General features: G+C 43.5%; 1 protein-coding gene across 1 annotated transcript in view; it reads left to right on the plus strand.

Moving 5' to 3' along the window:
• The window catches only part of LOC102750747 (contactin-associated protein-like 3), a 152,765-nt gene that overhangs the window by 106,493 nt on the left and 30,363 nt on the right, over positions 1 to 15,909 (plus strand). Inside the window, exons 13-14 of the mRNA XM_081804056.1 lie at positions 7,140 to 7,337; positions 10,933 to 11,089. Of these exons, the coding sequence (XP_081660182.1) occupies positions 7,140 to 7,337; positions 10,933 to 11,089 (355 nt within the window). The remainder of the gene's footprint in view (positions 1 to 7,139; positions 7,338 to 10,932; positions 11,090 to 15,909) is intronic.

Genomic DNA, 15,909 nt, shown 5'->3' on the forward strand with positions numbered 1-15,909 from the left:
AAAGGAAGAGCCACACGCCTCTCACTTTCGATCAAAAGCTAGACATGATTAAAGCTTAGTGAGGAAGGCATGTGGAAAGCTAAGGCCTCTTGTGCCAGTTAGCCAAGTTGTGAATGCGAAGGAAAAGCTCCTGCAGGAAATTAAAAGGGCCACCTCAGTGAACACTTGAATGATAGGAAAGTGAAACAGCTTTATTGCTGATGTGGAGAACGTTTGGTGGATAAAAGGTCAAGCCAGCCACGACATTCCCTTCAGCCAAAGCCTAACCCAGAGCGAGGCCCTGGCTCTCTTCACTTCCGTGAAGGCGGAGAGAGGGGAGGAAGCTGCAGAAGCAAAGTCTGAAGCTAGCAGAGATCGGTTCCTGAGGTTTAAGGAAGGAAGCCATGTCCGGGGCGTAAAAGTGCAAGGCGAAGCAGGAGGTGCCGATGGAGGAGCTGCGGCAAGTGATCCAGAAGATGGAGCTGAGGTCATTACCGAAGGCGGCTCCACCGACCCACAGATTTTCAGTGTGGATGCAAGAGCCTCCCACAGGAAGAAGATGCCATCTAGGACTTTCCTGACTAGAGAGGAGAAGTCAGTGCCTGTCTTCCAAGCTTCCAAGGACAGGCTGATCGTCTTGTCGGGGCCAATGCAGTTGGTGACTTTTAACTTGTAGCAGGTACTTCTTTATCATTTCTCAAATCCTCGGGCCCTTAGGAGTTATGGTAAATCTACTCTGCCTGTGCTCTGTAAATGGAACAGCAGAGCCTGGAGGACAGCACATCTGTTTACAGCACGGTTTACTGAATGTTTTAAGCCCACTGTTGAGACCCACTAAGGAAGAAAAAAGAAAAGATTGCTTTCACACTATCATCACTTACTGACTATGCACCTGATCGTCGCACAAGAGTTCCGATGGAGTCGGACAGTGAGATTTATGTTATTTTCATGTCTGCGAACACAACATCCATTCTGCAGCCCATGGATCAAGGAGTCATTTCAACTTGCAAGTCTTTTTAAAATTTTTAAATTAATTATATTTATTTTTTATTGGAGTATAACTTACAGTGTTATACTGGTTTCAAGTATATAGGGGTACAGTATAATGATTGAACGGTTCTATGCATGACTCAGTGCTTATCATGATAAGTATGCTCTTGATTCCCTTTATCTCCTTCACCCATCCCTCCCACCCAACTACCCTCTGGCAACCACCAGTTGGTTCTCTGTATTTAAGAGTCTTTGTCTCTTTTTTTTTCTTTATTTCTTATTCAAGTCTTCTTATTTAAGAAGTACATTTCATAGGACTCTACTTGCCATACATAGTGATTCCTCTGATGGGATCTGGGCTAAGTCAGTTGGAAACCTTCTGGGAAGGACTCACCATCCTAGATGCCATGAAGAACATTCATGATTCGTGGGGAGAGATCAACATATCAATGTTGTTAGGAATTTGGAAGAAGTAGATTCCAGTCTTCATGGATGACTTTGAGGGGTTCAAGACTTCAGAGGAAAAGGTCACTGCAGAAGTGGTGGAAATAGCAAGCGAACCAGAATTAGAAGTGAAGCCTGAAGATGGGACTGCTGCCATCTCAGGATACAGCTTGAACGGATGAAGAGTTGCTGCTGAGGAATGAGCAAAGAAAGTGGTTTCTTGAGGTGGGATCTACTCCTGGTGAAGATGGTTGAAAAAACAAAGGATTTAGAATATTACATCAACTTAATTGATAGTTTGAAAGAAATTCTTCTGTGGGTAAAATGCTATCAAACAGCATCCCATGCTACAGAGATATCATTCATGAAAGGAAGAGTCAATCAATGTTACAAACTTCATTGTTGTCTTATTTTAAGAAACGGCCACAGCTGTCCTGACCTTCAGCAATCACCACCCTGATCAGTCAGCAGCCATCACCATCAAGGCAAGACCATCCAGCAGCAAAGCAGATTACAGCTTGCTAAGAGCTCAGATGATGGTTAGCATTTTTTAGCAATAAAGTATTTTTAATTAAGGTATGTACATTTTTTAGACATAATGCTATTGCACACTTAATATTGACTCCAGTATGGTGGAAACAGAACTATTATATGCAGTGGAAACCAAAAAGTTCTTCTGACTCACTGTCTTGCAGTATACGTTTTATTGTGGTGGTCTGGAACCGGACCTGCAATATCTCTGAGGTATCCCTGTATATATGAACACTTGTTGGAAATTTGTAAAAAAAAAAAAAAAGGCTCTGAGTGTGGGTTGGTGAGTTTATTTCATGAACACATGCACAGCTGGTACAGTATATATTTTTCTTTGCTTGGAAAGAGTCGTGATTTCGTTGTTCTCTGCTTTGCTCTTGAAAACTGAGATTGACAGTAAGCATGGCATCATCATATGTCATGCGTGGCAAGTTTTGTTTGAAAATAGTATCTCTTACAGAAAATTCTATAGTGTTGAAATGTTAGAATTTCTAAGGAAAAAAAAGAGAGAGAAAAGCTGCTCTTTGATGATTGTCATGCACCATGACCCTGCATCTTTTTATATTGGCTTTTGCCTGGAAAGAATCCTTCCTGCTCCCACTGAGGGGACATCATTCTGGCTGATCTCCTGCAGCTCCTAAAGGGAGTTCCGAAAGTAGGCATGCCCAGGGTGCGTGGGGATGCACAACTTCCTGAGCAGGTCCTGTCACTGCTCCCAACAGGGGAGAAAAGACACATGTTTTGGGAAATTTCATTTTCCTGCTCTCATCACCACAGCCCTGCCTGCGGATGGACAGGCAAATGGTCTTGAGGAACAATAAAAATACAACACTCAGATTGCAGCTCAGCCAGCAGCATGCCCAGTTAATTGCCTTGGCATCTGAAGATGGCCAGAGCAATAGTTTTCAGTCTTTCGATGCCACCTGGTTCACCCTCCCCATTTACCAAGTATGGCATTGAAGGCTTAGAGAATTTTTTGACTTTTCCAAGAGCACAGATTATAACCTATATTCTCTCATTGACCATGACACAGTTCTCCGTCCATATCTAATTTTATAAGTGTATACATAATGTTCTCCCCAAGGAAATTATTCTGCTTTCTTGCTGTGTGGTGGGCTGAAATGCGAGGGGAGACGCTAATGACATTTCATGGTATCTGAGCATTTGGGAGGTGCCCGGTGCGGGGCCACGCACGTGTATCTCTTGCCTCAAGAGACTGTGAGTCGTGTTGAAGAAGTGTCCTTCCATGTTAAATAGCAGGTGCCTACACTAATGAATGAGCAGACACATAAAGCTGCATTTTGTTTGACCTATTAAGTGAAAAGATCATTCTCTGAAATCCCCAGAGAAGAAGGCTGTGAAGTAGCTACATTCTCTTGGGGGTTAGTAGTGTCTTAGAGCATTTTCTTGTGTGGAAAATATTAAAGTAAATCATGCAAAGCTCAAGGCTTCAGAACTGTTGACAAGAACGGCAGCCCTTCTAAGGGCCCTAATGCAAGTATTGACTGGGAGGGATGCAAAGGCATGGGGCTGAGACAGGACCACCTCTGGGCCTCTCCCGGGACCTGGAGGCTGCCTGCTTGGAGGAGTCATCCCTCCCCTCAGTGAAACACAGACATCTAATCCTCCCCGGCTCTGGTAGACAGACACCATGGCAGGGCCAGAGCCTCCAAGACCTAGGGCAGGGGCAGATCAGAGCCCCCCATTGTCTTCCTCGGGGCCCCCACTGGACGTTCACAGCAGCCGCTTGGCCATCACCAGCCCCGTGTGCACATATGTGCACCTCAATGCCCGTGATCTAGTTCTATTCCCCCCGGGAGTGTTTTCCTTTGAAAAACAGGAGACGGCTCAGGTGCATAAGGCACTCCGGAAAGGTCACAGACCTCAGCGGTCTTTGAGAACTTGACCTACTCAGAAAGCCCGGTGGCTCACACTGGATTGCTTGGAAATGCGTGGTGAAGTTGCATGGTTTCCTGAAGTTGAGCAAGGGGGTGTCCCTAGGCTTCCCTTCGTGTTCTGTGCGGCAGGAGGCCTCAGCCGAGTAACAGATGGCGGCCACCTGCTGTGGTGTTTCCCTCCGGAGAGTAACGCAGTGGAGTTCTGAGAAGCTTTGGGGCTGTACCTCTCAGGACGCGGTGTTCACGTCATCTTGGTGTCATCAGGCATCCCGGGACACCTGCTAGTCTTTGCATCCATCCGCCATCCTGTGTCACTGTGAGCGCACCTTTTCCACTGGTTCCTCATCTGCACATGGGAGGTAACGGGTCCAATCGCCTCGCACGTTGCCTTCCTCCTCTCCTTTGAACTCGAGCACCCCTTTTCCACTGGAAGAGATGCAGGCAGCTGGCTTCATTCCCAAAGAGGTGGTGTTGGACCCAACTCAGACTTCATTTCAGGCATCTGTCAGAAAGGGGATTTTTGCCTTCCCTTTCCTCGAGATTAATTTCCAGCTCCTGAGTGACAGGCTGACCACCTAGAGAGGCATCAAGTTTTTTGTGATGAGGTCTTTTTTTTCTTCTTTTTTCTCAGAGAGATGAAAATGAGCATAGCTGATATGCTTTGGAGTCATGTTTACCTGACTGTTAAAAATAAAGATGTGTTTCTTTTCCCCATTCAACCACCTGTTTTTCCCTCGAAGCCTCCTTGTATAGTTCAGAGATACGTTATACAGTGTAGGAGGGGTTGCAAATTGCAAAGTGGATATAATTTGGCAAAATACAGAGAAACTAGAGGGTGTCATATGATATGGTGAGTCAGTGTTATTTTTTTATATCCTGCTTACCAAACCAAACCATCAAGTTAATTTAGGTTGATTTGCCTAAACGAGTGGTGGGCCGGGAGCACGGACAGCCTCCCTGCTCGTGTGCCGATGAAAGGCTCCACTGAGCTGGATGAGCACGACATGATGTGGTCTGATGCAACAGTTCAAAAATCCTGTTTAAATTTTTCCCTCATTACAATTAATTTCCTCAGATCCCATTTGTGCTTCATATTACAGTGAATAACAGCAAAGTATTTTTCCAGCACGCTGGTCACTTAAATTCCTTGGTCTGTCTCCTCATCCTTGAGAGCTTAGGTTATATTGCATCTCAAAGGTGCTTTCCCAGTTACAGTTCGGAAATCTATGAAAGTCCTATGTTATGGCACATCAGGAAAACCTAACCTGCCCTCGCTGGGGTCTTGGAAATGATATATCCAGAAAGGGCAATCATTGAAATTTCTCTGTTTTTTCAAAAGGCAGCTTTGAGATTCTGTTCATGCTTTGCCTTCCCTCCACTTGAAAAAGATTTTTCTGATTACATTTTAACCATGCAAGACCGTGAATCCATCACAGTGACCACTAGCCTGTATGAGCCACTCAAGTACAGCATTTTTCTTTGTACCATAAGCCATGAAAATAAATGATACACCAGCATTAGAATTGATGAACTCCCAAACAGAGCACATGGCTTCTCCATGGCTACTCTTACCCCGTTTTGTCTGATGGAAGAAACCCTGACCGTGAATGTGAGTAGGTAATTGCAAAAAATAACACCAGGTCCATTTAAGTAATTTTCTGGGAAAATGTTGAAATATAAAATGTCTGGTGAAAACATGAGTGGGGGTGGGGAACCTGTGGGATTCAAGTTGCTATAGGAACACTTGCAGCCCCTTCAGTTGAGCAGAGAGAGGGGATGATCTATTAAGCCTTTTTTCCTAACTGACTATATGACTGCATTAATCATGCTGACTCACAGTCTCTTCCTGTTCCTGCTAGATTTTGCATATTTGGTGATGTTTTTCATAGGCTTTGAGCTAGAGTTCTTTCCATGGCCCTTGGGGTTCTCTTCCCTGGATCTCTGGATGTAATCGATGCATGTGGGGTCTGTGAGCACCAATGTGGCTGTTAGATTTTTCCCGGGGCAGGACAGGGGAGGGGCTGGTGGGGAGTGCTCTGAGGGTTCCTGGTAGCATCATTTTGACTTTTTAACCTTGTTTAGGTATTAGCCATTAAAAGTGATAAGAACAAACCTCATGCGACTGTTTCAAGCCCCTATAATTTGGAAATATGTAGACTGATCATGTATGTACCAGATGCGTGTTACAGAGGAAGTTACGTGACTTGATGTTATAAATGTAGTTGAGTTAGGACAACTTGAAGCCAGGCTTTTAGCCACTGAACCGTGGGCCTTTTACACTGTGGGAGGAGCTATATTTGGGGGAAGGTAAGAGAAGGCTAGATGTGTCTCTTCTTGTTTTAAACATTGTGGAGTGCTCATTCATTGTTTTTAAATCTCTTTTAAAAAATATAGGTAATCAATATAACAAAAATATATCAGAATTTGCCAGCAGACATTTGTGTAGCTGTGGTTCCTGCCAGGAATGGTTATATTGGCTTCTTCAAGGCGCTGCATTATTTAGTGCTGGCCACTGAATGAGTTGCTGACACAAGATCGGTCAAATTGTTGTCAAAAATACTTATTTTCTATCATTTTGCATGATCACCTGAGCTGCTTATTCCTCCCATGTGTCCCTTATGTATTTCTCTGATTACCAGAGGAAAAGATGCTCAGTCTGATGAGGAATATACATATTTAAAAAAATGTATATATATATATATGTGTGTATATATATATATACACACAATAAAAACTTAGTTTTGTTTTTACGGTAACGGAAAGAAATAAATTAAGGGACAAAAAGTTTTGTTTATAACTTTGAGTATTATAACACAGAATTTTAAGAATTGGCCCCCCTGAAATTGTTGGCTGCATTCAGGGTAAAACAAATTCCAATAAAGAGAGTCCCCATTGGGGCGCCTGGGTGGCTCAGTCGGTTAAGCGTCTGCCTTCGGCTCAGGTCCTGATCCCAGGGTCCTGGGATCGAGCCCCACATCGGGCTCCTGGCTCAGCGAGGAGCCTGCTTCTCCCTCTCCCTCTGCCTCTCTCCCTGCTCATGCTCTCTCTCTGTCTCTGTATCTCTGTGTCTCAAATGAATAAATAAAATCTTTAAAAAAAAAAGAGAGTCCCCATTATTAACAGTTTAACAATGTCCCTTATGTTGTTTCCAATGTCAAAGAGACCTGATTGCTACAAACATAAAAACCTTAATTCAGATAAAAGTGGCTTCCGACTTTCACATTTATTTTTAATTGCTCCAACCTAGTCACAGTCTCTTTCTCCCCCCGCCCCTCCAACCCCATTTCTGCCCAGAAGACACCACCTGGACTTCAGTGCAGCACAATGGCTCCCACTTGGCCAGGGTCAAAAGCTCGAATGGAGAAAGCCCCCACCCCGTGTTTCTCAAGTACACAGCCAGCATGGACCAGCTCCAAGCCATCATTGACCGTGCGGACCACTGCCAACAGGAGCTGGCCTTCCACTGCAAGAAGTCAAGGCTTTCAACTGGCCACGGTGAGTAGTGGGAGTCATCAGCCATCGTGGGCTGCCGTGCCCGCAGGTGGCAGGGGCCTGCCACAGGTGCATGAGGACTCATGGCCATAACGCCCATGTCACAATCTGGAAGTTACAGAGATGCTTTTCCTCGGAGCGAAGAGCAAGGTCAATATGTGTTGCTCCTTGCTCAAAGCTGTGAATGATCTATGAAGTCTCTTCCCAGACTCAAGTGGGCAACCGATCAATGAAAGCCTCTTTACGAGCACAAACGCTTGGTGCTCATCCACCATGAAGGGCGGCAACGCCTCAAGAATGTTTTGTCTTAGAAAAGATGGCTGACATCACGCATGGCTTAGTTATCTGGAGGTGATTATTCCATGAGATTCTTTTCATGGACTGAATGTTATTAGTCTCTTGGGTAATTATTAACCAGAGAACAATGTTGGTATCATGAAGCTCCTCTCAGACAACATACCTGCTGGTGGCTCATTTTTCATATCTATTCTATTCTTGAAAATTCTATTTTTGGTTTTGTATTTTCTTCCTTTGGAATACCTCATTTTGTCAGAACGTGCAACCCCGCTGCCCTCATGACACTCTTTGGTTTTCGGGAGGCTGATCAGGCATCTGGGGAGTGGAGTGAGTGGAGGGCAGTAGTCAGGGTCCTCTGAGTTCGGGTTCCGAGCCTGTCGCTCAGCGGCCCTGGGATTCATCCCTCAGAGTCTTTAGCACTCAGACACTAACCTTGCCAGGACCTAATTGCACAACATTGATAAAATGCATGAAGCAAACGCTACTTATTTGCCTCTCTCCGATGTATTGAATGCATAGTTAGTGCTAGAGGGTTTAGTGCTTACTGTGAGTTGATTTCTGCCAAATAGATGACTGAGCTAAACTGGTATGTTCCCGGAGGAAGGAGAAAGCAGCCTCCAGGGGAGGAACTCGGTGCTATGGAATAATGTGGGTTGGGCTGTCGGACCAGGGAAAGGAGGCGAAGGCGGAGCAGTGTTGACACCAGCCGCTAGCGGGGTCAGAAGGCAAAACCACCCAGTGAACCCGGGAGCAAACTCGTGCACGCTGACGTGTGGTCTGTCCCACAACCTGGACATACCGTGTGGGTCAGTAAAGAATCCCCACATGGAGGGCCAGTGTCTCCCTCATTGATTTGCAAGTGATTCCTTGATTGCCTTCCTTCCCATAGCAATGTATAAAGCAGCAACAGAAGCAACAAAACCAAGTCTTTAGCTAGGGTTGGGGTAAAAGATGGAATGAGGAAAAGCTTTTAAACTTGTTAAACACCCGCTAAAGAGACAAAACGAGGGACTTCATTATTATGTGGGTTGCCCTGAGGAGGAGGTTGTGCATGAAGACATGACAGGATAGACCCAGAGGGCCTGCAGTGGGCTTGAGGTGGCTGCATTTCTTATATTCTGCTACTGGAGAATTTGTAGTACAAACCTCATTTAGACAGACTCAGTACAGACCTGTATAATTCCAGAAGCTCTTAATTCAGGTGCAGATGAGGTAGGCCTAAAATAGCATAGCCTAATACGCCTTAAAATGGTTGCACTAATTCGCGGTGCGTCATCGATAGACAGGAAAGGCCGAGCGCAGCATGATGCTACCCTTGAGTGGGAGGAGTGGTAACAAGGAGCCTCCACCGGGAGCCTTCAGTAGAATGTCGCAGTGTGGAACCACGCCAGGTGGCTGCCGCGTGCGGAGCCAGGAGATTAAGAGTGTCATAGAGAGGACTGGGAATGGGAATGTCCGTCGAAATCCACTTTTTCCCCAAGAATTTCCTCGTGTTCAAATTCTCAGACGTTATCAGGAACCCAGGGTTAATCGTGAGAGGAGAGAATGCAAGGCTGGGGCCTCAGTGTCGCGGGCCCTGGGTTGCGTGGTTTCCCAAGAGGGCTGCTGGGGAGCAGTGGGGTCCGGCGGCCTTTTTCCTGCAGCAGCTGTTAGGTCTCTATGCTGTAGATGGTTTCAGGGGGATGTGGTTCTGCGGGGCTAAAGAGGGAGCTCAAGGACAGCAAGGGTTGATTCCAGGAGACTGTTCAGTCTCCATACTGTGAGCGCTAAGGTCTCTGAGGATTGTCGTTGTGGCCGGAGTGATGGACAGCCAACCAGGGGCTGAGGTGTTGGAGGCCAGGGAGCCCTGTTCCCTTTCCTTCCAGCCCCTTCTTCTTCTTCGTGTTGTTCTTAATGACTCCTTCTGCAAATTCTCTAGATCTCTCAGAGAAACCTTGAAAGGAGCCAAATGCATTCTGTACCTTTAACAACACTTGCTGGTTCTTACTCTATAGAGAAAATGAAAAATTCGGATGTAAACAAACAGTTGTGCATCTGTGTGCAATGATTTCTTCGCTCCTCCATCTATGAAAAGAATGAGTGTTGAATAATCACATGTTTAAAATGGTGTTTTGAAAAATATCCGTTTAAGTTGAAAAGATCTTCCACCCCCTAGAGATAAGTTTTCAACACACTGAGAAAAAAAAAAAAAAAAGATTGCAGACCTTGATTTCTTGGTGCACATCTCACCCAGCGGGCCTGCAGTGGGCGGTAATGAATACAGCCCGTGTGTTTACCAGCTGGGAGGCTGTTGGCAGAAGGTGAAGTCTCATCGAACAGGGAGTGGTGGCCTGGAAGTTAGGGAGAAGGTGGGATGTGTTCCAGATGCCTGGTGGGGGCCGGGTGGGGACACCCTGAGGGTTTGAAGGAGAGAGCATGCTGAAATGGACGGGCACCTTTGCAGGCCGATTGATGGAGGTCACTTCCATTTCTCCTCCTGCTCTGATTCTCTGTTTATGAGGCACTGTTTCCCCGCACCCTCCGGAGGGCCCTGCCTCCTAATCAGCCTCACCCAGGTGCCCTGCACATCTGCCCTGGGGTCTCAGCAGTGGCCACAGCCCTGCAGAGCTGAGGCGGCCTCCGGCCCTGTCGGTTAACTGTGGGTTGCCCTGAGGAGGAGGTTGTGCTGAAGCAGCGAGCTCTCCTGGCCTCAGTTGTGCTGAGCCCAGGACCCACCTCAGGCGTGAAGGAGGCTTGTCCGCACCATGTCCGTGGTTTCCAAATACAAAGCCAACCCATTCAGTACAAGAAGAAGCACATTCTTCCACGAGACTTTTAAGACATGACAGAATAGTACCAGTGATTTCAGCTAATAGATAAGAAATCCGTATTTTGCCTCAGAATATTACATTCTTCCCGTGGCATTTTAGGCTCTCAAACAGATTCTGGATTCAGGGTATAAACTTCTCCGGTTTTCTTTTTTTTTTTTTTTAAATGACAGTTCTTTGTTATGTTATGTCCAGATAAATGATGTGATTGGAGTCCTCAAGAGAAATATGTAAATATCATGCCTGAATGAGGTAGGGACGACTTGCTCATTTTCTAATAAAAGTAAAACATATGGTGAGAATGTAAGTCTTGATATGGAAGTATTTTTTAAACAGTTGGAAGTCCTCTTAGAAATGATCCTGTTGCGGAGTTAACATCTGCTCACGTCTAAAATAGTCTCTATGTTTCAAATAAAGGGGAGTAAAGGACTATATTGGGGAGGCAGGCAGTGGGGGGCAAAGTAGGTGTCACCTTTCTCATACTTGTCTTTCAGATGGAACCCCAGTGAGCTGGTGGGTTGGAAGAACCAATGAAACACACACTTACTGGGGAGGTTCTCTGCCTGATGCTCAAAAATGTGCTTGTGGATTACAGGGGAACTGCCTTGATTCTCAATATTACTGCAACTGTGATGCTGACCGGAATGAATGGTGATTTCCATATAATTTCCCTGTGCAAACTGTAATTTGTTATTGCTTAAACTATGTGACTTAGGCAGACATTGGACGAGACAGTTCTATAAAGAGAACAGATTAAAGTATTCCCTAGCCAGTTCAAGGTATAAGCTTTGATGTGTACAATGTAATTAATCCGAAGCCTAAAGTGTTAAGGTAGCTATTTCTGTTTACCTGTGAATAACTAATCATGTCCATTTTATTTTTTTTCTAATAAGACAAAATAGGAATACCAGCTTAATGTTTCCCATTCACTGCAAGTACAATTACCAGACTTTCCTACGGTTAAGTTTAACCCAATTGATAAACGACTGCCCCATGGCTGACCCAGGCTTGCTTGCTCACCTCCTTCACTGCTAGCTGCATTTTTAAATGGCCACATAGGGGAAATCAAACAAAGCCCGGAGTGCACAAAAGGGGATTATGGAACACAAACCTCTCCCTATTGCTGGAGGTCTCAGAAGGCTTCCAAACCCACAGAGAAGGTGGAAAGGGACAAGTCTTCCAGCTCGCACTCCAGGTAGCAAGAAATAACTCCCTGAAAACGCATGAGACCTGCCCTCATACATATTTGGAGCTCAAATTTACATGGTCCTTGAATTAAGTTAGTGTGGCCGCAGGTTAGCAGCACCGATGGATCATCATAGAATTACACGACATTCTTGCTGGAGGCCTGGCCTCCCCTAGGATTCCTGCAGACAAAATGCCACCAAACATGAGCTCACAATCAGTGCTACACAGCCCCGGGGGACAGAAGTGGGAGGCAGAAGAATCCACAGAGTAAACGGATGCCTAAAAATCCCAGGTCACGGATGCATTAAGAACATAAGATAAAAGAAATACGTGAGCTGTTGGAAAAATAAGGCCTGGGATTGAAACATGAGAAAGCAATCAGATACCGTCGACAAAGGTGATCACGATTTCCAAAAGAACCAAACGGATGTTTAGAAATGAAAATCTGATCATTGAAATTTAAGACTTGTCAGATCAGATATTAGACACAAGTGATCAGAACACTGGTGAAATGGAAAATGTGTACAGATAAGTGGCAGGGACTCTAGCACAGAGAGACTTGCATGGGGGGAAGGAAAGCAGGGCAGGGAAGGGTGGTGTGGAGAAGGCTGAACAGGTGTCTGAGTCAAGTTTCAAAAGAGGAGATTGGCGATAATTAAGGGTGATAATGAATAGCTAAGAAATGACCAGATTTGAGAAAATACTGGGATACCCAACAGGATAAATAAAAGTAAATCCGTCTGTAGACACGTCATGCTGAAACCAAGGAAGATTAAAGAGAATGGGAAAGGGGGCAGAGCTGACCAAAAGATGCCAAAGCAAGGACCGTGGGAGCCAGCCAAGCTCAGCCCATGGGCACAGGCACTCCCCTCGCTGTGCAGGAGTACAGTGACCGTCCGATTCCGAGTGTGTCCCCAGCCGAGATACAGTGAACACCCAGACAGACAGACACAGAAGAAATATACCACCAGCGGACTCCGCAAGAGGAAGCTTCAAGAATGGTTTTCAGAATGAAAAGTAGGTGATCTTGTAAGGAGAGTGTCAGATGCAAGAAAAAATATTGAGGAAAGAAATGTGTAAACTCAGAGGTTAAAAAAAATAAAAGAGGCAAATACTAGATACCAGTCACGTATCCCGGCATATATGGAATTGAAACAGGAGGAGACAATCAGATCCTACTAACAAAATGATTGTGATTGACAAAGGAACTAAAGCCATGTTTAGAAATAAAAACATGATTGAACTTTAAAACTTGTTTCATAGAAATTTTTTAGCATTAATTTGCTTACAGTGCATACGTTAAAATTTTAAGTGTAACCGCTAAAGAATAGCAACTATGCAATATTCAAATCAATAGAGGGAAGGAAGGAAAAAAATGGGATTTTGAAAACTTAATTAATTCAAAAGAAGGTAGGAAATAAAATTTTAAAAAGAAGAGGAAACAATGAGCAACAAAATAACATAAGAATGTATGAGTAATCATGAACAGTAAATGTGACAAAAATAGCCATTTAAATCCAGATAGATCATTTTGAATTAAAAATAAGTATATCTTGTTTGTACATCTAGAAATGTTGAAAGCAAAATGCTAAATACAACCTACCAAGCAAATATGCACAGAAGTAAGTAAAATTTTAAAGTCTTTTTTTTAAAGATTTTATTTATTCGACAGAGAGAAAGCATGCACGAGCACATAAGTGGGAGGAAGGGCAGAGCACATAAGTAGGAGGAAGGGCACAGGGAGAGGCAGACTCCCTGCTGAGCGGGGAGCCCAGCAACTTGGGGCTCATCAGAGGACCCTGAGATCATGACCTGAGCCAAAGTCGGATGCTTAACCAACTGAGCCACCCAGGCACCCCAAAATTTTAATGTCTTAATATGGACAACAATTAACTATCACCATATCATGATGCTTTTTAATTTCACCAGAAAACCCCTAATAATCCTAAACTTGTATGTTTCTAATAAAAATGACTCAAAATGTATATAGAAAATAATTGGCTGAAGTGAAGGAAGGAATGTACAAGTCAACCATTATAGGAAGAGGTTTAAGCACACATCTGTTAGCAATTGGTAAATCAGGAGGACAAAAATTATTAAGGATACAGAACGTTTTTGAATGAAATCAACCACTTGATTTGGTAGGCACTGAAAATTATAGAATATATAATATTCTTAAGCACACATGGCACATTTTTGCAAACTGATTTTCCTAATATTTCATAGAGCAAAACCCAAAAAATTTTACAGTAGTTGTTATCATATGGACAATTTCTCTGATTACAGTGCATTTAGGTTAGAAATGAATAGTGGAGGGAAAAAAATATATAGGAGGCATTTCAAAGCCACAAATGAGTAGAAACCAGGAAATGAAGATTACATTATTCATAGAAAATATGGTTGCCTACCAGGAAAACCCAAGAAGATATATAGAAATATTATTGAAATTAATGAGAATTTAGTAGGGCTACTTACTGAATCTTAGAATAACTGTGAATTCTTATGAAGAGCTTGTTACCATAAGAAAATATCGTAAAAACCTCTTGCAAAATCAACACAAAGACTGTAGTACCTTGGAATAAAGATAACAAAGATATGCAAGACTTTTATGGAAAAGACATCCTAAAACTTTATTATGAGAGTCTAAGAAGACGTATCTAAATGGAGACATCACACGACTGCCATGAGTGGGTAAAATGAGTATTTTCTTGATTCTATTTAATTCCAACGCCAAACATTTGTTTAGTGTCTGGGACGGTGACACACTGGTAAGATGTACGTGGAAAAGCAGTGGTCAATAACAGTTCTGAAGGTGGAAGCCAGCAGTGGAGCTGGTCATACCAGACATGGAGTGTCCTGGGACTGCAGTAACTGAACAGAGGGGGTTTGCGGAAGGGATGAGCAAATCGACAGAGAGCCTGGGAGCTTTCAAAATAGGGAACTCCAGATGGGGATCATTAGGTTGTCCCCAGTGCTTTCTCCTGAACAATTATGAAATGCGAAAGCTGACCTGATATTTGTTCCCTGTAGCTTTTCCCATGACTCAAAAGTCGTGACGGCTCTGTTATACCTCAGAAAAAGTCTGCTGCAAAACAGCCAGTGGTAAGAAGAATCTCTAGAGCGCTCAGAACTGAAAACAAAAAGGATGCGGCTTTGGAAGTCCTCTCACTGAATGTTTGAAACCTATTGTGAGAAATCATCATGCCCAGATAGGCAATGCTCCCAACTTTTGGAAAAAAAATAGAGAAGCAAGAAAAAAAAAAAACAAAAAAAACTGAGATATAACTAAATTTCGGCGATTTCAAATGAGTCTGGGGACCATGGCAATGAATATTGTCCTACATGAAGCATGGGCATTTGGGAATGACCTGTGCTGATAAAGAATTTTCAAATCAGAGTTGCTTAAAATTTCCTCAGATTTGGGAAGTTACTTTGCAAACAACAGAATGAAAAAAAGAACTTATTATAATATCTGCTTTAATACACACAATTACCCATTATGATTTTCCTTAAGTTTTTTTGCAGGGCTCTGTGTGCTTTGTCATTGCTAAAAACAATTAAAGTGTAGCTTTTCACTACATTATAAATGTAGCTTTTAAATGGTTCTTTAAAATTCAGGGATACTCAATGAATAACTAATGCACTTACATTTTCCCTCTAGATGTTCTACCAAAAGAGCAATGACAGGAATTAAAATGTTTATTTGTAACGTTTACTGATACTTAACACCAGGAATTAATTTGGTGCGTTAGCCCCACATTTATAACAAATATATTTTCAGACTGACTCCCCCCACAATCCATGACACCTTCTAGCTCGTGACCGACCACCTGTCCCGTTCCCAACAAAGCCAGGTGTGGGTGTCTGGAATGACCAGCCTGTGTGCTTCCATGCACAGAAATCGCAGGGCCTCCCTCAGATAAAGCCCTGGGGGTTTAGTTCGTTTGATTTTTGGAAACTATCTGATTTAAAAAAAATTATTTCTGAACTTTCAGGATATTCAGTTCAAATTTTTCATATCTTAGTCATATGTACTGACATTTTGTTACATTTTTTAAGCAAAATAAAAATGTTAGTAATTTTGTTTTTTATTTATTTATTTATTTTTTTATTCTTATGTTAATCCCCATACATTACATCATTAGTTCTAGATGAAGTGTTCCATGATTCATTGTTCGTGCACAACACCCAGTGCTCCATGCAGAACGTGCCCTCCTCAATACCCACCACCAGGCCAACCCATCCTCCCACCCCCCTCCCCTCTAGAACCCTCAGTTTGTTTT

The sequence above is a fragment of the Leptonychotes weddellii genome, chromosome 14, assembly GCF_054177405.1.
Source record: "Leptonychotes weddellii isolate Sample4059 chromosome 14, ASM5417740v2, whole genome shotgun sequence".
In the NCBI taxonomy this organism is placed as follows: domain Eukaryota; kingdom Metazoa; phylum Chordata; class Mammalia; order Carnivora; family Phocidae; genus Leptonychotes; species Leptonychotes weddellii.